Source organism: Uloborus diversus, chromosome 2 (genome assembly GCF_026930045.1).
Source record: "Uloborus diversus isolate 005 chromosome 2, Udiv.v.3.1, whole genome shotgun sequence".
Classification (NCBI taxonomy): domain Eukaryota; kingdom Metazoa; phylum Arthropoda; class Arachnida; order Araneae; family Uloboridae; genus Uloborus; species Uloborus diversus.
Genome location: NC_072732.1, coordinates 151,576,383 through 151,602,120, shown reverse-complemented (window position 1 = coordinate 151,602,120; position 25,738 = coordinate 151,576,383). Strand labels below are relative to the sequence as shown.

The following is a 25,738-nucleotide window of genomic DNA, read 5'->3' as shown; positions in this document are numbered from 1 at the left end:
TCTCTTTGGATTTCCTTACTAGAAAAATCTATATTAAAAAACGGATCTCAAAGAGTTAAGTTTTGAAACATTTATTTTACCCTTTTTCTTTTCCTAATGAAATTCCCCCCCCCCTTTGAGAAAGAGTTTTTAATAATAGTAAAAATGACTTCACCATGGTGTCAATGCTTACACAATATAAAAACTTAAAATACGAATATTTAATGCCAGCCTTTGTAACTGCGCTAATATGATTTTTTCTTATACATTAAAATCATGATTGAAGAAAATTATGATAATTATTAATGCACTCAAACCTTATTAAAACGAATTCAAATGGAGCTTTAAAATAAATTAATTTGTCAAAATGAAACCGCAGTTCATCTTATCGAAAAAATAAAAAATAGGAACGGGATCATAAATGTAGTTCATCTTAGCAGTAATTTGTTTTAAACGTGTCTAAATTAACCAGGTTTGACTGTATGTTGAAAAAATGAATGATCTCATAACAGTTGTCTCCTTTATAAATCATAAGCAAGGTTAACTCAACATTTTATAAAAATGTTTTAAAGAGCAAATACAAAATGTTAAATGCAAAGATTTTAAAAATTTATCAGCTGGTTACTTGGAAAAAAAATCAAACCAGATATTAAATATTAGGACTTAGAATGGTCTCCATAACTTATAATACTTGTAGATAGTTAAATACAAATCACCAAAGGAAAAAAGTAAAAAGTTAATTGCAGCAAAATAGGTTGTAGCATCTTGGACAATATAAAAAGCAATTTATGGAAAAAAAGTTCTGTTTCAGAAAAATTAATTGAAAATGCATATACAGATAACAAAAAACTGACAATTTTCAGCATTGAGAATTAATAAGCTCGAGTAAAAGACTGCATGTTTAAAATTAAATACACGTATTACATACACAAAATATTAAAAGTGCATTCATATAAAAATATTCAATATTGCTAATAGTTTCGTACATAATAAAAGTTGTTTAAAAGCATTATTTTAAATTTCAATGCAAAAGCATTTGTACAAACTAGTATCTATATGTTGTCGTGGAGTAAAGTACATGTAAAACTAGTAAAGTAGAAACATAAATGCGTATATGATTTTCGATTGTAAAATGAAGTGGAGATAATACGTCATATTTTCATAGCACTGCAGTTACAGTGTCATGTCTTCAACCGCATTTATACAAACGAAAAATGCAAACAAGAATAAATATGGGCTTATGATTGAATCTTTGAACTCTCTTAAGACTTATGAAGCAAAAGGCACACGTTGGCACAAAACTTTGAGAATACTTAAAATAAATCATGGGATTTCTTCAATTCTGACTGTTTCCATGAGGGCATGTTATAAAATTCATCCTTTTTCATTTTGAAGATCTCCTGCAATATTCAGAAGGAATAGCATCAAAAACTGTTTTGAAAAAACTCTAGGGTATCATTTACAATTGTTACTGACATGAACTACTGTAAAAGCACTAATTTCCATGAGGTTTAAATTTTCTGAGCCCATGGTAATTGCAAAAACAAATTCTTGCTTTTTTTTTCAACTTTTGGTAAGGGTATACAAATTTGTAAAATTTTCAGCCAACAAAATAAGCAATATGTACATTTTTGGGAAAATTACAGCTTGCGAAAATTAATGCTTTTACAGAAAATCATATGAGGAAAAGATAAGTAAAACATATTGGAAGTTAAGTTTTTCTTTTTCAAGTGGAGCTGTTGATTAGCTCTGCCCCGTTTTCAGACAGTGGAATCTCCAGCAGTGATAGGCTATGGTCAACAGGATGCGATGGGTAAAAAAAGGTTGGGAACTTGTTTATTCGATTCAAAATTACAAATTATCATAGCGGGGGTGGAGGTGGAGAGAGAGAAGTAGCACCCGTTGGCCCGAGCCTGAAGGGGGCTTGAGATTTTTTAAATAATGAGAGGTGAAATATATGAGGCAGGCCCGAATCTGTGTACCTGCAGACCCGGCATCGCGGAGGGAGGCACGACTTTAAAGGGCCCAACGGCCCAAGAAATTGTAAAAAAAAAGGCACTAAGATTTGTTAACACTGCAAATTTACACTACTGGCCTCTGGGGAGGAGCCCTACATATTTTGCTGCAGGGGGGGGGGGGCAATATAGATCTGGGCCTGATATGCAGCTAAAACAATGGGGAGGGGTGGCTCAAAAAAGTCATTTGCCACAGGTTCCAAAATTTCTGTGCACGCCCCAGTGAACAAAACATTCATACTACAATACAAATGAATAAATATAAAAATACAAATGGATAAAAGTTTATAGGGAAAGTTTAAATGAAATTGAAATTTTGAAAGAGAAGGGAGAGAAGGGGGGGGGGGGGGGGAACCAGATTTTTAATAAATGGACATTTAGTGACTTTAAACTAGAAAATTACTTTTAGGGAAAAAGGGGACTGATTGGGTCACGGAGTGTTCAAGCTCTCATAATGGATTTATTTATCTTGGTCATAATCTCTTTTTAGTAAATAAAAGTAAGGTTTCAAAGGAATTCTGGAAGGAAGTCTGTAGCGGGCATGTGTCCAGGAGACCCCATAGCACCTACAGCCTTGAAATTTTGTATAAAATTACTTGGAGCCCTGGTGGTTTACACCTGGGGTTTTGTTCTCTAAATTCAAATTAGTTTTTTTTGTAATTAATTTTTTAAGCTCAAATTTCTCGTAAACTGCTGATTATTGCCCATTAAAGGGGTGAAAAATTACTTGCACACATTAATATTATATATCCTTGGAAAGGGTAGAATTTTTCGCTTTCTATGGAATTAGCTTCAATGCTCTAACTTAAATACGGCAGGAGTTATTTGCGTTTCAAGCGCGAACTGTTTTAGGCTTAGCTAAAATTTAGGCACTACTTTCTTCATTAAATCTATCAGTAAAAAGCGAAGGAATTGTCCCACAGTTTTCTTTTTGACACCACTGGAAAGAGTGACTTTTTTTACTCCGGATCCAACTCGACTTATGGTCGAAAAACTAGACTTCTCCCTCCAAAGGAAAAAAAATTACAAGCTGTTAAAAATAAAAGTTGAATAATCTCATCTGCATTAAAATTATTGATGTTTAATTTGGAGTTGCCATTTAAATCTTTTTGATTTGCTTATTTCTTCTTCTTATTCACAAACTTTAACGGTTTTGATTTTAACGGAAAATCTTAGGCTCAACTCCATTCAAGCCTCGAGCTAAAGAGCAAAATGTATTACTAGAGACCACGAATACGAAAGCGACTTTTCAAACGTACAAAAATACAGTTTTGCAATGCTCAGGAGCCTATTAACACTTACAGCTCTACAAGTTGGTACAAATTATTTTGAAACCCGGAGAAAGGGTGCTTTTTGTTCCAAAGGGCTCATAATGTGTTTTTAATCTGTTTCTTTCTAATCGACGATTTAAATCTTTGTTAATCAAATAAGATTGCGAAGCAATCTTAGGGGGTTGGTGAGCGATAGCAAACAGGGGGCAGAGCCCCCTAGTAATAATATATATATATATATATATATATATATATATATATATATATATATATATATATAAGAAAAATCAAAAAAGTTAACGTATTTGGAACAGTGAAAATTCTCTGTAAAATGTTCACCAACTTCTGGAGAAACTCTCCAATACTCATGCAGAAGCTTGAAGCAGCTTGATTACTAATGCTTTCAAAAAAAAAACTACTTTACAAAATCTAAAATACATTCAAACAGCATTTAAAATTTTATGAGAAAAATAATTTATAATGTACTTCAAACTCATCATCTGTAAGGTAAGATTCCAAACGCAAGGGATCCACTCCGGATGGCAAAGATTTCTTTTGTAGTTCTTCTAAACTATATCGATCTCGAGACAGCTGAGATAATACTTCTTGGACAAACAATACTTTGTTGTCATCCTAAGAATGGCATCAAATTAATAACATTAATAATCAATTTTCAAAAAGACAAAAAAATATGAACTTTTCAATTAAATAAAAATGGTTAGTTTTCCCGTACAGCCTTAAAACTTTTTTTTTTAAATCACTGTTGTGTGACTGCACTGCTTGTTCTCAAACTGAATGCTTTTCATGCAATGACACAAAATATTTAATGTGATTATAATATGCAGTTATATTATATACTTTTCTCCGCACACACCCCACCTCTTAGCCGTAGGCCTTAGGTTCCACCGCCCGGGGGGTCCGCGTAGCGGGCCCCCCGCACGGCTGGGTGTGGCGGTCGATAGTCGTATCATGCTACGGACGCGCTTGGTGCTTATTGCGCCGGGGAAGGTCCCCGTGCTGGGCGTCAGCCCAGCTGGGAGTTTACCCCTTAATGTGTGGGTCTTGCTCACCGTGAGATACGGTATATCTCCCCGTACCTCGTTAAGTTATATTATATACTAGTAGTACCCGCACGGATTTGCCTGTAATAGAAAAATTAAAAGGTCTTGGATTTGCCTGTAATAGAAAAATTAAAAGGTCTTTTGGTTCGCCTGTGTATTTACAAATAATGTATGGTGAATTTTCTTGCCAATGGGGCTTGTACCCATGTTACGGTTCCATGTTATAATTTCGTATCTCAACAATTGGCTTGTGCCCATGTTACGGTTACACGTTATGATAATTTCGTAATTTACTCGTCCATCTTATGAAAATTTTGTTCTTAAAATCGGAATAGAAAAAGAGAGACATCGAATTTTCGAAAAATTGCTTCGAGGTGCACACCCCCGCGCTACAAACTAACTTTGTGCCAAATTTCATGAAAATCGGCCGAACAATCTAGGCGCTATGCATGTCACAGAGATCCTGACAGACAGAGGGACATTCAACTTTATTTTTAGTAAAGATATAATTGCTGTTTCAATTCCCCATCAAAAAAATTGCTTCTTTTTGATCCAAACCCCTCAATATACTTTTCATTTACACCATATTTTTTTTTTTTTGTCAGTTCATGGAAAAAGATTAATTCTTTTTTATCAGCCATGTGATTGCTATAAATTGAAAAAAAAAATTCAAATTTTAAAATTTTGTATTGGTTGCACGAATAAAATTTTTTAAAACTTATCTTATATAGTTAAAAAACTGAGCGTATCTATGTATGTCCAAGCTTCTTCTCCCGAACGACAGTGAACTGACCATCGAACCAGGTATCGATGGATTCGTAATTTTCCCATCTTCATGTTTGGCTATTTAACATATTCCTCCGATAATAATTAGCGGAGATATCAATTAAAAACTATTAATTATGATGCTTGGATTTTGACATAAAATCCCTAATTTTTGAAGGTTTTCCTCCATTCAAATTATTATTCAATGCTTCAACTCAACTTTCCGTAACAATGCTTTTATTAAAATTTGTAGCGTGAAGAAAATCATTGAAAACAAAGATCTGTTGCCATTTTTTTCTCGAATATGAAGAAATAAAACTTGGCCTCTGTTTTAAGGCTTTTCCTGTAATTGGGAGATTTAAAATGTTTCCTTTTTGGTTATTTTTCCGCAATCCACCTCAAATTTTACCGATTTAAAAAAATTTTTTTTTTGTTCATACCCGATTGTTGAACACGCGTCACTTGACATAACTTATATTTTCGAGTAGACTGTGCAAAGCGGGCAGGGCAGCTAGTATATATTTTAAAAATTTATAACTAGGTTTTTATTTAATAGACTTCAATTTTTATTAATACTTTCATTTTGATTTTTGTTGTTAATTGAAACTGACAGAGGGTGGGACATTGTGAACAAATATATTGAAGTAGCCAAAAAACTGCTTAAAGCAGGAAAGTAAGTTTTGAAGCGAGCTGGAGCAAAAAGAAGCTGATTTAAGAGAAACAAAGCAAAATACTGTACCTATTTTTTTTTTTCATCCTTACATAGTAATACAGAATAGAACAGTTAACAGAAAAATATGCAGTGAAATCCTGTTATAATGAACTTCAAAGGATAAATTAAAAAATAAATAAATAAATAAAAGAAAAACAAGTCATATTAACAATAATTGTTTCACAGTTAAAGTCATAGCTGCAGAGTTGCAGTTGCAGTCAACCTCATTTTGGGATAAAAGAATCAGATTCGGAAGCTGAAGGTATTTAATTCAAAGACTTGGAGTTGGAATCAGTCATTTCCCTTAGAGTCTGCAACTTTGCTAATGTTTGCGGAGTCAGACTTATTTTGGGATAAAGGAGTCGGAGTCAAATATCCAATAATCAAAGTCAGACATTTTTCCTCCGTTTATAAATTTTTGCCAAAGCTACGAAGTCAGAGTCGAAGTCGGGGAGTCAGAGTCCGACTAATTGTCAGGCACATGAGTCAGAGTCATGTGCCCCAAAATTCTTGGGGTCGGGGTCGGGAGTTTGTTGTCAAGAGCTATTTCCAACAAAATTTGTTTGAAGTAAATCCGACTTTACGTGCAGAATCTACATTGACTTTCAGTTTCCCCGTAGGCGCTAAGAGATTTGAACTGTTCAAAATTCGTCTCTAAGTTAGGAATTGCCTTGAATTTCACCGTAGACGCTAATGTTAAGTTTTTTTGAACTGTTCAAAATTGAACGAAAAATAGTTCAAATCAAAGAGGGAATCTATAGGAATGAGGTGTCCTTGCCGAGATCTTCCGAACAAAAAAAAAGTTTGAATCGGACTGTTCACTCAAAAGATACTGGGGGGGGGGGGAGACAGACAGACAGACCGACAGACATTTTTCTCGATCTCAATACCCTACTTTCCAATTTTTAATTTTTTAAATTATTTTTTTTATTCATGACTTTTTTTTTGGTTTTTCACGAGATTTTCAAGATGCATTAAGCCTCCTTTCATGCTTTTTTCTTCTTTCACCCACTTTTACTGGGAAAGTAAGCTAAAACAAGGGAGAAAGTAGAAAATGAACAGAAAAAGGGAACAGTTTACATTTTATACTTCAATAAAAGTCAAAATTCAAACAAAGGCATTAATAGACATCATTTCAGTTTGATCTTGCCAATCAACATGTAAAATATGGCAAATGATGTAAGCAAGTTTTAAAGAAATTAAAATAAAAATTGTCAACAGCACAAAAGTTAAAATATTTTGGGAAATAAATGAAATTCCAGGAATATTCAGGGCCTTCAGAAAGTAAAAAATTTTGTAGAAAGAAATTTTCTTTCCTTCTTTTTTATTTTCTTTTACAAAAAAGGATTTATTTTATTTGCAAAAAAATTTTCACTCAAAAATCAACCTTAATTTCCATTTTTCTCACTGCTGAATGAATGTTGAGTTTTTTTTTTCGATCAGACCAAACGTGCCTAGGAACCTACAGACACCCGAAATATCCATTTTGACGATCCCTGAATTATTTACAACGAATTTTCTTGTGACGTTCATATGTACATATGTATGTGTGTATGTGCATATATATCTCGCATAACTCAAAAACGGTATGTCCTAGAAATATGGTACGTAGACTCCTAGTGGGGCCTAGTTGTTCCCCTTCCCTTTTGGTTGCATTCGGATGTTTCTAAGGGGGTCTTTTACCCCTTTTTGGAGGGAAATCATTGTTAATTTAGATGTAAACTCAAGTGGTGTTATAATTTGTCAGACACTTGGCGATATATAGTCAGTTTTTTGGTCGCCAAGTTTTATGGCCAACTTGGCGATTTTTTTTTTCAATTTTAAATTTGGTTTCAATTTGGCCACTGTTGGTGATATTTAAAGTAAACAATTGAATCACATTAAAGTTGTCAATAATGGGGAAATGACATTAAATTGGAGTAAAAGGAAGTCATGTGATGCACACATCAGCGCATTTTTTCTTTGTAGTATGTTATAATGAAAGGAAAAAACACTCAACTAATATATTGGGTAAGTGAATGAACATGTTTAAGAATGTAATATTAAACATTATTCATTTTATGAAAACTTAGTTCTAACCTCTTGCAGTGGAACATTTTTGGCATCCCACTGTTCCCACACAGGAAATATATTCCTAAAATAAAGAGGCTCTGCTCCTGCTTTTATAGCAAAAGCTTTAGGTACTTCTTCAGAATTTTTTCCTGTAATAGAATAGTAATAACAGATTAGTTTCCAAGCAAATTTAACTGTTGAGATTGATGGAATAGTTATATAAATGGAATACAGTAAAAGATGTAACTATTTTGGTCTATTTGAGAATCTTTTCAATGCAAAAAATATTTCAAACTAAAAAGGCTATACTTGCTTTTTTTTTTTTTTCAAATGGGAGAAAAATTGTAAGTTAGTGGCAGATTTAGACTATAGGTTTTGAGAGAGAACTTTTCAGATATAATGCTTATCAGGCAGAGACGCCTGGAATTTAACTTTTGGAGAGGGCGGGGAATTCTTAATTTTGAGAATTGAACTCCATATTTTGTCGAATAGAACTCCAAACTTTGCCAAATGATGATAATTTTACTAAATAAAACTTTTCAATTTTGCCAAATTGTTAGATAAAATTGGTTGAATGAGGAAATTTTTGGAAGGACTTCCCATTGGGATACCCCTGTTAACAGAGGGTGGTATTTGAAATTACAGTCGACTCCCGCTACAACGCGATCCGACTTACGCGAAATGGCTATAACGCGAATTTTTCGCAAGTAACGAATTTTAGAGCTAACGTGAATTTTTCGCCCACAACATGAATTTTTTTAGAAGGAAGTATCAGCTTCGTTATTGGCTACTAAATATTGAATTCGTGAATGTTATTACGTCCTTTTGAGCATCACTGACAGCCAAAGTTCCCATGCCAAACTAGTCTAGTGCATCAAATAACCATAATTGCACCTTAGTGTCACCTTCATCTAAAATGAAAATGTGAAGAAAAAGAAAGTTTCTGATAAAAATTTTTTAAAAAAGGCTAAGATTCTCGATATGCTTGAACAATTACAAAACGTCGAAGGTAGCGCGACAATAAGTATGAGTGACTCTTCCATATGTGCAATTAATAGTCAAAACAAAAAGATGTCCGTAAAAGTTTAGAACTTAGTTTCAATATTGAAGCTTGCAGAGCAGTCTAGCAAAGTAAAAATTATGAAATTGGAATTTATGCCCGCTCTTGCATTGTGGATTAATGAAAAGATCAGGTAGAGGAGATGTAGCCACAAATTGAAACGGTTTAAATAAAAGGTGAAGCGTATTTAAAAATGTGTTAGATAAGAATAACGATCTGATCTTAGAGCAAAAATCATCACAAGTATCCTCATTTTTTTAACTCGTAAATATTGCTACTGTATCTACTGTACAGTACTATTTTGTGCATCATTTTAAATTTACTGCATGCAGTGCAAACCGTGTTTTATTTGATATCTTTTATTCCCATTGCTCATTCATTTTGTGCATCTTAAGTATTTCATGTTGAAAAAGTTTTTTACTTTTTCAAATACAGTAAAAGTTCAGTTCTTTATGGAAGAAACTGTTATGGTTAAGAAGCAGTTTGAGGGGTGTTTATAAGTGCCTAAAAGTATTTGGTATACTTTAAAAAATTTCTATACATATAGTTTTCCACAACGCGAAATTTCAACTTACGCGAGGAGTCTTGGAACGCATCCCTCGCGTAAGTCGGGACTCGACTGTACTCATAAAAATGATTTTAACCATAAAACTTGCATTTTGCAACTTATCCTCTGTTTGGTAATTCTATTTACTAAATGATTATATGCATTTCAAATGTAGCAAAGTCGACTATTGTCACAATTCGCAGAAAATGGTTTAAAAATTTTTTTTCTTACAGCTAAAAATACAAAGAACCGTCTAGAGAACAAATAAAATAAACAAATAAAGTATAAGAAAAGCAGCGGTAGTGATCATTCAGAAATCTGAAAGGCAGCTGTCATCCCAGTAGTGGTCCACAAGAAGACGTTTGTTTAGGCATAAGGATGAGATGGTCAGCATCCATAACCTGATCGGCATCAGAGACTAGAGTAGATAGGGCTTGGAATAAGGGCCTGATTACCATACAGACCCACCAGGCCTGGGGCCTCTCTTCCTAAGGGGCCCATAATTACTTGAAGAGTTATGTACAGCATTACAACTATATGAAAAACATACACGTTTAAAACAATAGTTAAAAAATTATGACTTGTTAATTGAAAAAAACTTCCTTAAAGGAATATTTTTATTCATTCCCTCAGTAGGGAATCATGTCACAATTAAGAGAGGCCCGGAAGGAGATTCATAAGCAGGGCCGTCCGAAAGGGTGGGCGAGCGAGGTAATTGCCCCAGGTGCCACAAAATGAGGGGGCGCCGCAAGGTGCTCCTGGTTGTTGACCTAAAAAAATCGTGTCTAACTCCCGCAAGGAAGGTAAACACCAAGTTTAGCAGATGCCTTTCTATTACACATTTCTGTAGCTATCAAGTGAAATGAAGTGTCAGAATTCAAGTTGAAAGGCTAAGTCATTTTATTAATAAATCCAATAATTAACAACTGTAAATAATCTTTAACATTGATAAATGATGTAAACAAGTATGAGGGATTTCAATACTACTCAAAACATCCTTCATGTTCCAAAAGAACATCTTTTCAAAAAAACATTTGACACCCTAACATAAATTACTATAAAATGTTTCAAAAAAATTTTAAGTCCCTAACTCTCATGGCGAAATTCTAAAAGCCATCCCCTAAGTGCAGGACGTCGCCACAACAGCGAACGATCCTCTCAAAAATACGACTATCGTCAGTCGAAAATGAGAAACGCGAGCAGAAGAAGTGATTTCCTTCTCATTTCCCCCTGCTTATATAATACAACGCACTCAATGCACGTCACGCCGGATATGCCTACGTAAGAGCTCAGTCTGGATGCTTCCAGAACATTCGATTTGCCGCGGAGCTATCGGGAGATTACATCATCTCCCCTCGTACTCTGACGTCACATCCTCCATCCTGACGAAACACGTCGTTCGAAGTCGTTCTGATGTTTACACATTGATTCTCCCGATACGCGATTTGAAACAAGCGTCCTTTAAGGGACAAGATTAACTGCCTTTTCATTGTTAAAGAAATACAAGTGAGTAAAAACATTTACACTTAGTTTACACTAAGCTTTCAAAATGAATTGTTGAGAATATTTCTCAAAAAGACATTTTTGGCTATCACTGGTTTCGAAGAAACACGACGACATTCGAACTAAGTGAGGGGCGCCTTATCGTATAAAATGCCCCGATCGTAAAAAAATGAGGGAAGCCTTATGGCGCCCCTCATTTCGTGTATCATAGATATAGTCATAGACGCACAAAATAGAGAATCATTGCAATGATTCTCTATTTTTCCCAGGGCACGAAAATATTCCTCTCTCCCAGTCTCCAGAACATTAGTTTCCTTTGTATCATTGAAGCAGATACAATTTCTGAGAATATAACTGTTTAGAATCAAACAAAAGGGACTTCTCCTTTGTCTAGTTCCCACCAAACTTGCTTGAATTCTGCCCCTGCGTGCAGTGACGTAACCAGAAAATTTTTTTAGGGGGGCACATTGAAAGAACAAAAAAACAAAAAAAAAAAAATTCTTTATCTGATAGGAAAGGTAAAATTTTCGTTTTAAAACGCCATTTTAGCTTTAAAAACGCTATTATGGGCCTTGTTTATTGACGTAAAAGTAAGGGAGGAGTCTCAGAGACTTTCCGATGGATTATTTTTTAAAATAGATTGAAATTCATTCCTTCCCCCAGCAAGTTTTCGAAATTGAAGTTTCAAAAACGCAACTTTAGACAAACTTTGAAGATTTTATTGGGTAGGAGAATTAGAAGCATTTCGATGGATTTTCTTTTTTAAAATTGTGGTCCAAAAAATTTAAGCAATGTTTTACATTCATTTTTTTTGTAAGTGTCGATTAAAAATCCATTGCTTGTGATATTAAAGAAAGCCGGTATGGGCACTTGTGCACGAATATTTTCATAAACTCAAGTCTTAAAATGCCATTATAAGGTCATATTTTGTTATATTAGGGCCAGTAATTGTTTGAAATTAGAGCTCCAAAAACGCAATTCTGAGCGATTTTCGAAGTTGTTAAGTATTTGTAAGCTTTCCCCTAAAACTTACAAATATTTGATGCAAAAGAATGCCATCTTTGTTTTTAACATATATGAAAGCTCGTACAAGTGAAACCAAAAAACTCTTGAAAAGAATCATCGGATGAGTCCAGATCAAAATTGAATTTTGATGCAATTTACTTCGATGAATCCATTTTATATTTATAACCAGCAAATTATTTATTCGTGTTCTTAGTTTGATCAGTGTGAGTAACTAATTCAGTTTTAACTGTTTGTTTTTTATCTAGTGGAAGAACATTTTACTAGATAAATATTAGGATTTTTAACCTTTCCATTTTCCGAAAAGTTTTTGGGGCATTAATGTTTTACAAGTATTAGAAACAGATTCATTGCTTGTTTGTTAGATTGTATTATGCATAGCCCTCTGATTGTTCTGTTCATTAATATGGAAAAAATTCAAGTATGACGCGTTCAAGCGTATTATGCACTGATGTTATAACTTTGATTTTTTCTGTGAGCATAAGGCGGGGGGCGCCAGGAAACATTCGCCCCGGGCGCCGTCAGCTCTTCGGACGGTCCTGTTCATAAGTGCACATGATGAATGGTTTACATAGTTCTGTGATAGACAAAGGGGCCCCAAAACCACATTCAGATGGGCCCCAAAACCTGTAAGTTAACTATATTACGCTATAGAGCCTTTAGGAAACCTCCAAAATATGGTTAACCTAGGGCCCCATTTAGTTGGGCCCTGCTTGAAATTAGGTGGAAATAGTGCAGGTGATGTGAGATGGTCATGATCAGCGATGAGCCTAAACTCAGGGTGGAACCATTCCGAGACTTTAGATATTTTGTCTTTCTAAGACTTTTGAAATGTACCAAGAGTAAAGTTTTTGTTTTCCAACTCCTATGCTACGGAAATTTTTAATTATTTTTTTTTTCCAAAAGAAAAAAATCAAAAACAGATGGCAAAGCACTTTTTTGACCAATGAATCCGCCATCTCATAGCCAAGGATTGCGCAATATCTAGGGATTCACTGAAAAATAATGCCCTTTTCAGTAACAAATAGTGTAAGCCTGTGGAATTCAATGAAGAATAATGATAATGAACTTCGGCTTGATATCAAAGATTGAAAAGAGGCCTAGAGGTCACTAAGAATGACTCCTTTGGAAAACTTATTCAAGTGGCAAGTCAACATGAAAGAGCAATCTCGATTGTCAGCAGTTCGCAAATTCTGTTGCAACCTGGGGTTGCAAATGAAAAAAAAGTACATTGGAACCATGCTCCAGCAATCAGGAACCATCAGTGTAAATTCTCCGTCAATCTGCTTGTTTATCCGCTTGGATAAACATGGGTCTCATTTTTTGTACACTAGACCTAACTAGTAAATAAGCCTCATTTCAAAAACAATTTACTATCGTCTGTTTTCCATATCTCAAATCTCCCTCAAATTTGTGCACGAGGCAGGTCTGCTCTGATTTAATGAAAAAAAGAGAGGAAACTCAGAAGAAAATGGAAGCAAATTGGAGATACAAAATAATGTCTTCAGCAGTTCTTCCAAAGTAGCTTTACAAAAGACAGAAATAACAAGTCATATGGGGAGTGTCCATCCTCATCCTATCGCCCGTTTTAAAATGGATGCTATCCCAGTGCTAGACTTTGCTTTTAAGAACAGGCGGTATTCCATGTAGTTATTTCCAAATAAAAGTTGAATCTAAAAATAATATGTTAATGAATGGCAAGCTTAAATGCAAATTGCAGAAATTAAACATGCAGTAAATAAAATTTCATCTAAAAATAAACATTATGAATTTAGAAGATGACGGGCAAGATGTATGCTTATGTACTAACCTTGACAATACTGCAAAGCAATTTCCATCACCAACCGTCGATTCACATCTAGCCTGAGCTTTGCAGATCCTGTTGCAAGATTTTCACCGTCTTGATCATCACTTGGTAACCACCCTTGCCAAACAAACACTTCTTGGTGATTATCCAAAAGAAATAAGGCTTCAACAGAAATTTGGACCTTAGTGTTTTACTTAAACATTTTAAGCATAGTGATAAAAAAAATAGACAAATATATAAAAATTTTGGAATAAAAAATCAAATGAACAAATTGATTGCCTAAATTCAAAGAGATCATATCCATTGTTTTAAAAAAAAAAAATCAAAAGCATGTTGAAGGTGGAAGTGGAAAAAAAAAAGAAATAATATCTGATCAAAATTTGTTACATAAGAACAATGACATAGGATAATGAATAAACAAAAAAATATCTATCTAAACTATCAGGATATTGAATTGGTATTCTTGTGTTGGGTTCACATAAATTTAGTACATTACAAGCATAACAAAAAATGCCCAGGGGTCTGGCTAGAGAAAATCTGGATTTGTTAACGGTCCCTTCACAAAATTCCGATCAACCAAAATGGACCTTTCACAAATTACACAGGCCTTCAAAATCTGAGTCATGAAAAAGGGATTGTATAGTAATGTATGACTTTTATAATATATGCTAAGCTGATTTTTCTCAATGACTTAAAGGATATTTCCCAAAATGGGCTTAAATATAAGAGGGAGGGGGGAGCTTATTTTGCATATTGTAAGGCAAAGAAAGTCTCCATAAATACAAGATAAATATTAATGAACAACAAAAAATAAACACAATATCAAATACAAGAATGGTTGAAAATGATGGTAAGCACAAAATTATTAATATCCATGCGATAGAATCTCATAATAAAAAAAGCAAGACTTTGACAGAACCGGATGCTATCAGATTTCGAAATATATAAATGATTGGGACTTATGCCTTAAACCGTGAAAATCAGTTAAAATTTGTAACTTTTATGTCTAATCGATGAAACTTGGTATTTATGTACAGTTGGCTCTCTGTTTAATGATGCTCTATTCAATGACTTTCTCTGTTTAAAGACAACTTTTCATGGTCCCAAATGCACTACTGTAGTCTTAGAAGCATTCTGTTTAAGGATGCATTCTACTTAAGGATGATTTTTTGTGGTCCCTTGAAAGTCGTTAAACAGAGAGCCAACTGTATGTTCCAAAAGGCAAATTCCTGAAAAATTGTCCTCCTTTTTTAGCATTTTTTGCTGAAAATCATGACTTTTTATCACAATTCCATAATTTAAATCCATGCCCGAAAACTTTTCAGACATACTACAAATTATGCAAAAAATGAATTGAAAATCAATTTATAGAGCTATAACGAAATAAAAAAAAATACAAAGATAGTTTAGAAACAACATCTATAATAAAAGTCATCACATATGTAAGAAAGAGTAAAAAAGGAAATTTGAATTTTTGGCATCTTGAATTCGAGTTATGTTTTTTGCAATCACGAGCGTGTGAGGAGCCCGTGTGTATTTACACTCGCGTTTGTATGCACAGTGGCTCCCAAAAGTGTTTGTACACTTTGAAATTTTTTAGTAAAACCAAAATAACGCAAAACTGAATTCAAATATGAAGTCCAATATTTTTTTACATCATTCCTATGTCATTCTAAATAAAATCCAGGAGTTTTTTTCAAAATATTAACGTTTCTTCTTTTTGAAATGGGTCAAAAAACAAAGAGACAGTGAAATAATACGCTACAAAAGTCATCATACACTCAAATATTTTCAAATAAATTCATGATTAAAATTATCATATGTCATTTTTTTACTATTTTTGTATTGTGTTGACCCTTAAAAGTAATTTGGCTTTCATTTTTTGTTTATTTATTCCCTAATATTTTGCTTATTACTCTAAAATGGCTGGCATTCATAAAAAACAATGAACACTATTCGAAATTTGAATTTTTTCCTTACAGTAGCGCTAAATCGGTTTGAAATGTCTCTAAATTAGTTAATTTATTCCACTCTATAGTAAAGTGCTTGATGAAATGCTTAAAAAAAAAGAATAGGACCGAAAACAAGGTAAGAAAATTTCAACCGGCAAAGTTAACAAAGTTTTACAGTTAAAATATTTATGAAAAATACACATTTGAGTGCTGTAAAAGTTTCTACAGAATTTAATGAAAAATTTTACATTTAACTTTCCACTAAAATGATCTGATTAGATCTGATTAGCTGGATTATATAGGACCTCTTCCCGAAGAAATTTTCTTGTTCATGCGAAAAACAGAAAGCTTATTGTTTTCCTCGCAAAATCAATGATAAATAAGCTCCAAAACCTTTTGGAATAATATCTTACTTACAGATGAAAACAAATTCAACATTTTTGGTTAAATTGTTAAATAATAGTAAATAGAGGAAACACAATGAGGAACCTAATCTTGAGAACTTAGTTGGATCAGTTAATCAGGACGGTGAATGTGTTCTTGTGTGAGGGTGCATATAAGCATCAGGACTTGGTAGTTTGGCATTTTTTGATGAAAGAATGAATCATGCTGTTCATTTAAATATTTAAAAAGCAATTTAAAATTCTTAGCCAAAAATTTGGTTATCGGAAACAACTTTTTTTTAAAATCAAGATAACAATAAGAAGCATCCGGTTTTCAACGTTTGCGTCTAGTGCCTCAAAAATTGTCTTAAAAAGTTAAAAAATATCCCCTCAATCTCCAAATTTGAACTTAATGTAACACATTAAGAGATATCTGGAGACTATGTTACGAAAATACGGCTTTGAAACAAAAAGAGAGCTAGAAACAATAAGACTCGAAGTGTGCTGGAACACTTACTCAGAAATTACGCAAAAAAAAAGAAAGAAAGAAAAAAGAATGAAAAGTATTCCCAGACGTTTAAAAGGAGTTGCTGATACTGCATGATATTCTACTAAATAATATCTTAATTAAAAGTTAGATTATTCAATAATATATAGACATTTTTTAAAGTGTACCAAAACTTTTGTGAGATAAAATTTCCGGCACTTTTTGGTTTTTGATTTAAAAAAAAAGTTTTAATATTTTATTAAAATTTTTCATGTAGTTTTTTTAAAAATTGATCATAGATCTTATAATAAAATACCTATTTTGAGATATTAATTCTAACCAATGGATAAGGGTCTATTTCATTGAAAGTCGTAGGTGTACGAACACTTTTGGGAGCCACTGTATGTACGTGTGTGTGTGTGTATGAAGGTATGTAAGCGCATGTGTGTAAGCGTTCATGCGTGTAGGTGTGTGGGTGCGCAAACGTGTGTTTGTATGTAAGCGTGTAGGCGTATGTGTATGTACGCGTGTGTGTAGGATATCGATGCACCCTGGAGACTTTGCTCGCTAGAGGAGCAGCATCGGGAGGAGCTGGTCGAAGGTGGTGCTGCAGAGAAGGGGGGGGGGGAATAATCAAAAGACATCATTCAACAGTCAAATGAAAGCAATAAGCAATTCGTGATTGCTCAAAATACATCACGTTTTTTTATATATATATATAGTGTAGAATAGTATAAGTGTCTGCAGCACAAAAATGCTGTCAAGAACAAAGCATTTCAGAAACAAATCAAACATTTTTATGTTATTTATTCTTTTATTTTTTGATAAGTTCATTTTTGAACAAATTAAAAAAAAGAAACAAACAAAGAAACAAAAGAATATATTTAAAACACATGCTTAAAGACACAGAGGATGCTTTAAAACAAGTTTAATAAGAATGAATATATACAAAAATTACCAGGCTGTGAAGCATTTTTTAAGTCTGTCTGTAAGAACGGGAAAGGACATGAATGTTCTTTCGTAAAGTAAGGGCAAACTATTTCTTTGGCACATAAACTACCAGACATACTATCAAATAAAAACAACCTTGGAGTAAAATCATAAGAATCTATACCTAAAAAATAAAGTTTTTAAAATATGAATATTTATTAATGAGGCAAGACAAAAATAGTATCATAATCAAATGCACTATTATTCAAATATCAACAAACATCTTCTAATGAACTACTTAGCATGCCACAAAAATACATTTCTCAAAATGTAGCCATAAATGGAACATAAAATTGGTAGGTCAAATTTATCATAGATGGGGGGGGGGGTACTACAAGATGTTTTAGATATACCAGAGAACTGTACAATTCAATGTTCATAATTACAGCAGAACTAATTCATGCCTCAATATACTATACTACAGGATCACAAGTCTCCAGCTATTCTAAGAAATCTTTTTTAAAGTTTTTCTTCTTTGATTTCTTATTTCTCTCATTCAATGTGTCTATATAGTCTCCTAGATCCAACATTTTTTTGCATACCATATCTACTTAGGTATTCCAAGCCCTTTATGCTCCATGAAAATGCCCATTACTCAGGCCCCAGTCTGAGTGTCAATTGATTTTTAAGCCATAATTACTGTTCTTTTTTGCATATTTTTTAATGAAATAAGAGTTTTTAAACATATATTACGTTCGGAAACATATGATGTAATTTCAAGAAATTTTTAACCATATTTAATTCCACATTCTGTACTGCATTCTGTCGTAAAATTTACATTCACAGTAAAACTCATGTTTTAAATTAATGTGGTTATGTCTACAGGTGAAAAACATATGTAAACCTTACAATAGAGTTTTACTATGTCATGAAAGTGACGGAAGAATCAAATTTTTGCCTTATAGGAACCGAATACAATTAAAAAACAAATCATATGTGATACAGTAAAAATAATTGAAATTTACTAAATGAAAGTAAAAGTAGAATTGATTTTAAGATTCAATTGCAAAGAAGACCTATTGGCTAAGTGCATTTAGGCAAAATAATTTATAGGAGTCATGCATGATTTATAGTTTTTAACTGCTTTAGATAAATCATCTGCAAAATGAGAAACTTAAAACTATATTTAACTTCTAAAACAAAGCCAAGAGTACACTTTGAGTAGCCATTTATTAAGAATAATAAAATACATATGTATATATTTGGCGCACAGAAAAATAAAATGAAAACTTCCATTACTTCATTAAAGTTATACCAGGAACTTCTCAAAACCCAATAAAAAAAAATCCATTGAAAGATAATATGAATATGAACACAGTTATCTTAATATATAAAAATCAATGTCCTGAGATATATATATATATATATATATATATATATATATATATATATATATATATATATATATATATATATATATATATATATATATCAACGCACAGCCAATACCGCTGAAGCCTCGGACTTGAAGTTTGGCAGGCATGTCCACATGATTACAAAAGTATCCACTAAAAAGGATTTTTTGAAATATCAATTAGTTCAGGAGAAATTAATTAAAACCCTTTAATTTCTGTGAAATTAAAACCTGTCATTGAAATTTAAATCCCTTACTTTTGGAGGCTTTCCTCCATTCAAATCATTATTCAGTACTTCATCTCAACTTTTGGTCAAAAGCGAATTTTAAATTTGATATTGTTTTTGTTTCTCACGTGATTCTCAAGGCTTTTCTCAAGTCAAATAATAATGTTTCTGTCTTTTGCTTTCATTTTTTCAAAACTAGAAATGAAGTTTTTAAGAACATCATCACAGGTGGACTATCCTTTTGAATTTATAAGAGTGAGTTTCCTGTAAAAGTTTGCTTTGCAATAACCGTTAATAAGTCACAAGGACAGACATTAAAAGTAGCAGGGATCGATTTAAGAGAGGATCTTTTTTTCACACGACCAATTTTATGTAGCTTGCTCGAAAGTCCGTTTATCAAGCAGCTTAATAATTTTAGCACCAGAAAAAAAACTAAATATGTTGTATACAAAGAAGTTCTTGCTTAAACATAGGTATAACAATAAAATGTGGATGGCCTGTGTTTGCAAAGATAATCAATACTTTAAAAGGATCGTTAATAACAGTTAAAGATCGGTTAAGGACAAGGGCATATATATAAGGAGTCCAGGGGCCCCGGGATCCTCCCAAAATTAGAAAAAAATATAGGTAATAAGTAATTATTATAGGGGATTTTCGAAACTAGGTGCACCAAGCACTGTTAATCCTGCTAATTCCATTACCCGAGCAATGCCGGGTATGGGAATGCTAGTTAATACATAAATGGATGCTTCACTAGCCAAATCGATTAACTCCATAAAACAAAAAGTCGAGAAAAGTGATAAAGAATATATCGTTTTACATAGAAGTGAATGGGCCCTCGTGTTACATTTTCTGCCATCGCACAATCAGAAATGTACTGAACCAAAAGTTTAATATGAATTCATTCTAAGCATTGATTAAGCAATATTAAAGCAGAAATGAGGATTTTTTTAAAAAGTGGAGTTAATCGATTTGGGAACTGAGGCATCCAAATATTAATAATGGAATAAAAATATTTAAGTGCAAAGGTGATAAAAACACACAGACATATTTATGCATACAAATTTGTAATGCATTAATTGATTGGCATTGCTCTACTTAATTAAATCTCATAACAAAGTGGCAATTAAAATGGGACTGAACTTTTATTTTATTGAAATGGATATTTCGTTGCATTGGTATTCACTGCAAATTTTTGCCTAATGTATTATTGATTACATTTTTTCATTTATCAAAAAGGTAATAATTTGTTACTTCTAACAAATTTAAAATAAATTTTTAGGAGAGTTTTTATTAAAACAACATAAAATTAAGCACTAAATATTTCTAACTGCTCTTTAATTTTAAAACATTCAGTAACAAAAAGCAGAAAGAAAACATTGTATTGGAAAATTTATTTCACTAAATAAATTTTAAATAAAAATTCTTAAAAATAAACATAAAACCACAATTGTAGCATAACAGTAATAAATGCATAAAATTAAAATAGTTACTATTTATATTAGCAAAGGTTAATTCAAGCTCTTTATCAAAATTTTACATACTATCTTTAAGAGAATAAAAAGGTTCATCATCATTACACCAATCCCAAAACTCTTTTGGTTCTTCTCCTTCCTCAATGTCAGTAGATGATAATTTAGCTTCTTCATCAAAGCCCATTTCAGCAGGACGCCTAGTATTGCAAAATTGCAAACAATTTAAAAACTAAAAATTTACCATTTTTTATTAAAAATTCACGCAGTTTATGATTAATTTTCAACTTGAATCAGCTGAAAATTAATCATAAACTGCATATCTTCGCCTCAGAGCAACAGTAAGACATCTAATCCCAGAAATAACAGTAAAATATCCTACTGCTGCTCTGAGGCAACGATATTTCTGAGTTTAATGAACGAAAAATAAATAAGTAGGATAAAAAACATGAAATAAACATAAAAGTGAAAGACGTTGAAAATGACATTTATACAGCACATTAAAAATAATTGTTACATTTTAAAAATAATGATAGTCTGAAATAAATGTGCAATTATAAAAAAAACTTTACACCATAAAAATATCTTGCAATCTATTTATAAATGTATAATTTTATCAAGTTCAATCCATGTATATTTTTAAGAAACCTGATCCATAAAAATCACATAAAACCAGATGGTTATGCAGCTGAGCTTCAAGAAATAGGGGGTAAAATTTAGCAAACCCAATTACGGTCAGGTTTCAAATATCCTGTATAATTTGATTAGCAGTAGTCTACGCTTAATGTTATCACTTTGAGGCACAATGACATAGTTAACAATAAACAAATCAGGAAATTAGAAAAATTTACCCCCAATTTAAAGCCTAATATACCGAGTATTAGAATAAAATGAAAAAATTCATATTTATGTACTGTGCGATTCCATTTAAGTATAAAGATTATATGCAATTTTAAAACATAACCAGTTGCTGATAGTCTAAAATTTTTCAAAAGCTCATTCATATATTGCTTGTAATCAATGTTTTTTTTAGTCATCAGAACAGTACTCTAAGTTATAACACTTTCAATGCATTATTCATTTCAGCGTTTGTTGTTCTCAACAACAAGACATTCTTCATCAGATTCATTAGTTCCCTCAATCCATCTGTTTTTTTATAATCATTAGTAAACTTTTCATTATGTTGAGGAAGAAGCTATAAGGATATTTTATTAAATTTTCATCTATTACTCAAACTCATCAGATGTCTTACCTATTTTTTTTCTATCATTTTTTAGTTTTTGGTCAATTGTTTTGCAAAATCTTGGGTAAGCAAAGCAGTTTGTGATCATTTTAGCTACCCAGATTTGAAAACTGATAACAATAAATGACGTAACTATCACATAAAGCGATAATTTTAGCATACATATTAACAGAGTAAATCGGGATTAAGAGATTTTGATAAAAATAAGCGATTGGTAACCTAAATCATGATAACATTAAATGGAGTAAAGTATATATTTTAGAATAAAATAAGGGTACACAAAAAACTTCACATGTGTGTTTTACCTTCTTAGATTGGTACTGATGATGATTCCTCGCTTCATACCATTATTCTGTAAAATTGTTAATAAATTATGTTTGGCACAAGCAATGACCTGAACAATATTGCTGTGGCCAGGTAAAGGGCAGTAACAGCATTTTTTTAAAAAAAATTTATATTTTTGTTACCTATTGCATGTTAGATTTACTGTGCAAACTTTCTAATTAGCTTTCCACTGGTAAAAAAGGATGAAAAAGAAAGAGTTTCTTCAAACATCTTGAAAAATCGTTTCCGCCCAAGGCAGAATAAAACCTGTATACTAAAACTATACAACCTGTTTTACCAAGCTGTAAATGTGTGAGTCTGATTATTTTATTTATTTTTTCCTAAAGGCTTTTTCCATTTGCAGATGTGACAATATACTGCTACTACTAATAATATAATATACATTTTTTCATTGCAATTTAGTTTTCTATTGCTAATTTTTTTTTGGTATAACAAATTGTTATATGAAATGGAAATTAAAATTGATGCTCTTTAGTACTAAAACAAAATGATTACCATAAATGATTATACTTTTATTTATTTACATTTAATGCTACATTATTCATTCAAGACTTATTAAAATAATAAACTTAGATCTTATGATATAAAATAAAATCAAACTCAAATCTAAACATTTAATAAATTCATTCTTAGTTTAGTACTTTTATGTAGCTGTTATTCTTTGCCAATACTGAAAGAAAGATGCTTCTAGAACACTCCTCAAATTTGAGCCTTAAACCCCCATATGAAGACAGGCATGAGTATAAATCTTTTAGGAATGTTGCATATACTGTATGATCATGTAAACTAGAAAAGATTTCATAAAGAAAATGTACATTTGCTACTTGAAAATCACTAAATTATGCATACCTTTCAATCAAAGATTTCACACAATGTGAGATAAATTTTCTTGTATGATCTGCAGATTTACATCCATGCCAAATATAGATTTGTCCAGTTTTGCAATTGACAAACACAAAAGAAGACCTGCTACGAAGATTCCCTTTAGACACTTTAACTTCATGAAGAACTGCTTCAGACTGCATATCTCCTCGAAGAATGAATAATCGCCATTGCTCTGGTACATCTAATGCAAAATGGAATGACATGATTAATGCATACAAAAATGGAAGAAAACTAATCATCAACCTTTTTAAAATGCTCAGATTTGTTGTTCATTATTTCACGCGCTGATTCAGAAAAAGAGTTAGATAATATTGACATTAACTGAATCAAAAATACACATTATGAGGTTATATAGGGCAAAGGCCCTGAAACAAATGAGTTTTTTGCTGTTAGAAGCAAAATCTCTGAAGTCCTAAATAGCCTCCAAATATTTATTCTTCAAATGTTTGGTTCCTACCAAAAAAAAAAAAAAAACAACATGCTATTAAGCTAAAACTTGGGGCCTGCAGCTGTAACAAAGGTGTCCCATTGACAATGCACCAACAGTCTTAACGATGAGTCATTTGGACAAGTTTACAACAATCGCTGAATTATCATTGCACGGGTTTGTTGATATAAATCAGCTTGATTTAAGTCATGATTAAAATCATTATTTTGATCAAGTGATTTTTAACAACAAAATCATTAATTAAAATCAGTTCATTTTATTTTTAAAAATTAATTTTGCATGTTTAGAATGTGTTGCTCTAAATTTAACTACATTGCATAATACAATCTTAACTTCAAAAGGCAAAACTACATAGATCCCTCTTTCTGTGTGTGAAACAGATTTTCACTCTTGCAATATTGCTTTTACTCCAAAATTACTATTCAATTCAGTACAGAACCAAATAAAAATTAGCAGTTATTCTTATACACCATCACTAATATAATAGTTAAGAAAAGTAATTGCTCAACATTTTTTTTACTCTAAAACATACATGATGATGGAAAAATTATTTTTAAGCAAAGCATAAAAAAAATCACTTATTAAAGTATTATAACATATTCATCAATCATGTAATCTTTAAAATGTATTAAGAGAACTTATCTTAGTTTTAAAAATAAGCTGAATGGAATCGTCTACTGTGTGAAATATATTAAGTTCATAAATATAAAGCAATTAATAACTACATTTTTATGCAGATTTAAAAAAAAATTTAAAAAATTTGATTAAAATAAAAAAAATCCAATTTAAATTTTAAAAAAAATGACTTGATTTTTTCTTTGAAAATCACAAACCCTGTCATTGTATATTAGCACCACAGGTCGCAACTTTAAACAACCTATTTAAACATTTCTTAAGAACCAGATTGTTGAGTACAATCGCCTCTGTTCAAAACATTAAGGATCAGTTATGCATTCGTCAGTTTCAGGTTTGTGTGCTTCTACCATGGCAGCATCGCGTTTGCGAGCACATGTTCATGTGTGAATCTTACTCATTGTGTACCTGACCCACATGCAGATTACACAGGCCTACATGATTTTTTTGGTGTTTTGAATTTGATAAGTGTCCTTAGCTAATACGAGTACGCTGATTCCGAATATGAATTTGGTTTGAGCCCATCACGTCAAGAATTTTCCCAAAATGGAAAAAACCTTATGAGATAGTTTGTACAAAAGCGAAAAAGAACCTTAATGATATTTCCTAAATTGAATTGAAATTATTTTTTTTAATTTCCTACCGCCAACAAAACCAAATGTTGGCCACCAACAAAACCAAATATCCACCGCCAAGCAGTGGCGGATATGCCCGGCGGGCAACCGGGCATTTGCCCGGTGGGCCGGTCATGTTTCGGGCCGATCAGTTGCCCTGTCTACAAAGAATAAAATGTAAATACCGCTACGTAAATTCTCTAGCTTCAATCCCTCTTTACGCATGGGCTCAAGCTCGCGGATGGAGGGTGTATGGCTGTTGCTAAGGGGGCCGTAGGGGCGCACACCAGCCCAGTTTTTCAGAAATAGGGCCGCCAATTTCATTTTAGTAATGCAATAAAAAACAGAAAAACAAGGACAGTATTTAAAAGTTAAAATACTTTTGTCCATTTTTCAATTTTTCAATTTCATCGATGAATTGGAATTCACATTTACTTTACTTATGAATGGCAATTAACAATTGTTATGAATTGTAGTTCATAACAATTGCAATAAAAATGACAAAAAGGATTTTTTCAATAAGGCTTTAACAGAAAATGCAATCTTAAAACACAATTTGTAGCATCCAAAATTCTGTATTATGAAGATTATTTAAGTAAAGACCTCCTAAATGTGTGTTTCTAAAAAATTTTTTGCGAAAAATAAATAATTCAGTTTCTGTCACTCAATATCCTTCTTAGGGTTTAAACCCACAGTTGAAGACCCTTCGGTTTAAAAATGATTATATAAAAAAAATGTTTCTCAGGGGCCGCCGACATACCGACCTTTTCTACCATTTACCTTTCCTATTTTTTTTAAATGAAAAATATCATCTTGAAAATCAGAGCTATGTACATAGAAAAATACACAGGCCCCAGAAATATGGTTTAACTATTAGAAAAATTAAAATATAACGGGAGAAGTTGAAAAT

At 32.3% G+C, this 25,738-nt stretch overlaps 1 protein-coding gene across 1 annotated transcript in view; it reads right to left on the bottom strand.

Annotated features, from left to right (window-relative positions):
* Positions 1–1,292: 1,292 nt before the first annotated feature.
* Positions 1,293–25,738, bottom strand: part of LOC129216602 (supervillin-like) — a 101,788-nt gene continuing 77,342 nt past the window's right edge. The window contains exons 17-23 of the mRNA XM_054850818.1: positions 23,098–23,314; positions 20,733–20,860; positions 17,576–17,731; positions 13,799–13,957; positions 7,883–8,004; positions 3,752–3,898; positions 1,293–1,379 (exon numbers count right to left, since the gene is read on the bottom strand). Of these exons, the coding sequence (XP_054706793.1) occupies positions 1,293–1,379; positions 3,752–3,898; positions 7,883–8,004; positions 13,799–13,957; positions 17,576–17,731; positions 20,733–20,860; positions 23,098–23,314 (1,016 nt within the window). The remainder of the gene's footprint in view (positions 1,380–3,751; positions 3,899–7,882; positions 8,005–13,798; positions 13,958–17,575; positions 17,732–20,732; positions 20,861–23,097; positions 23,315–25,738) is intronic.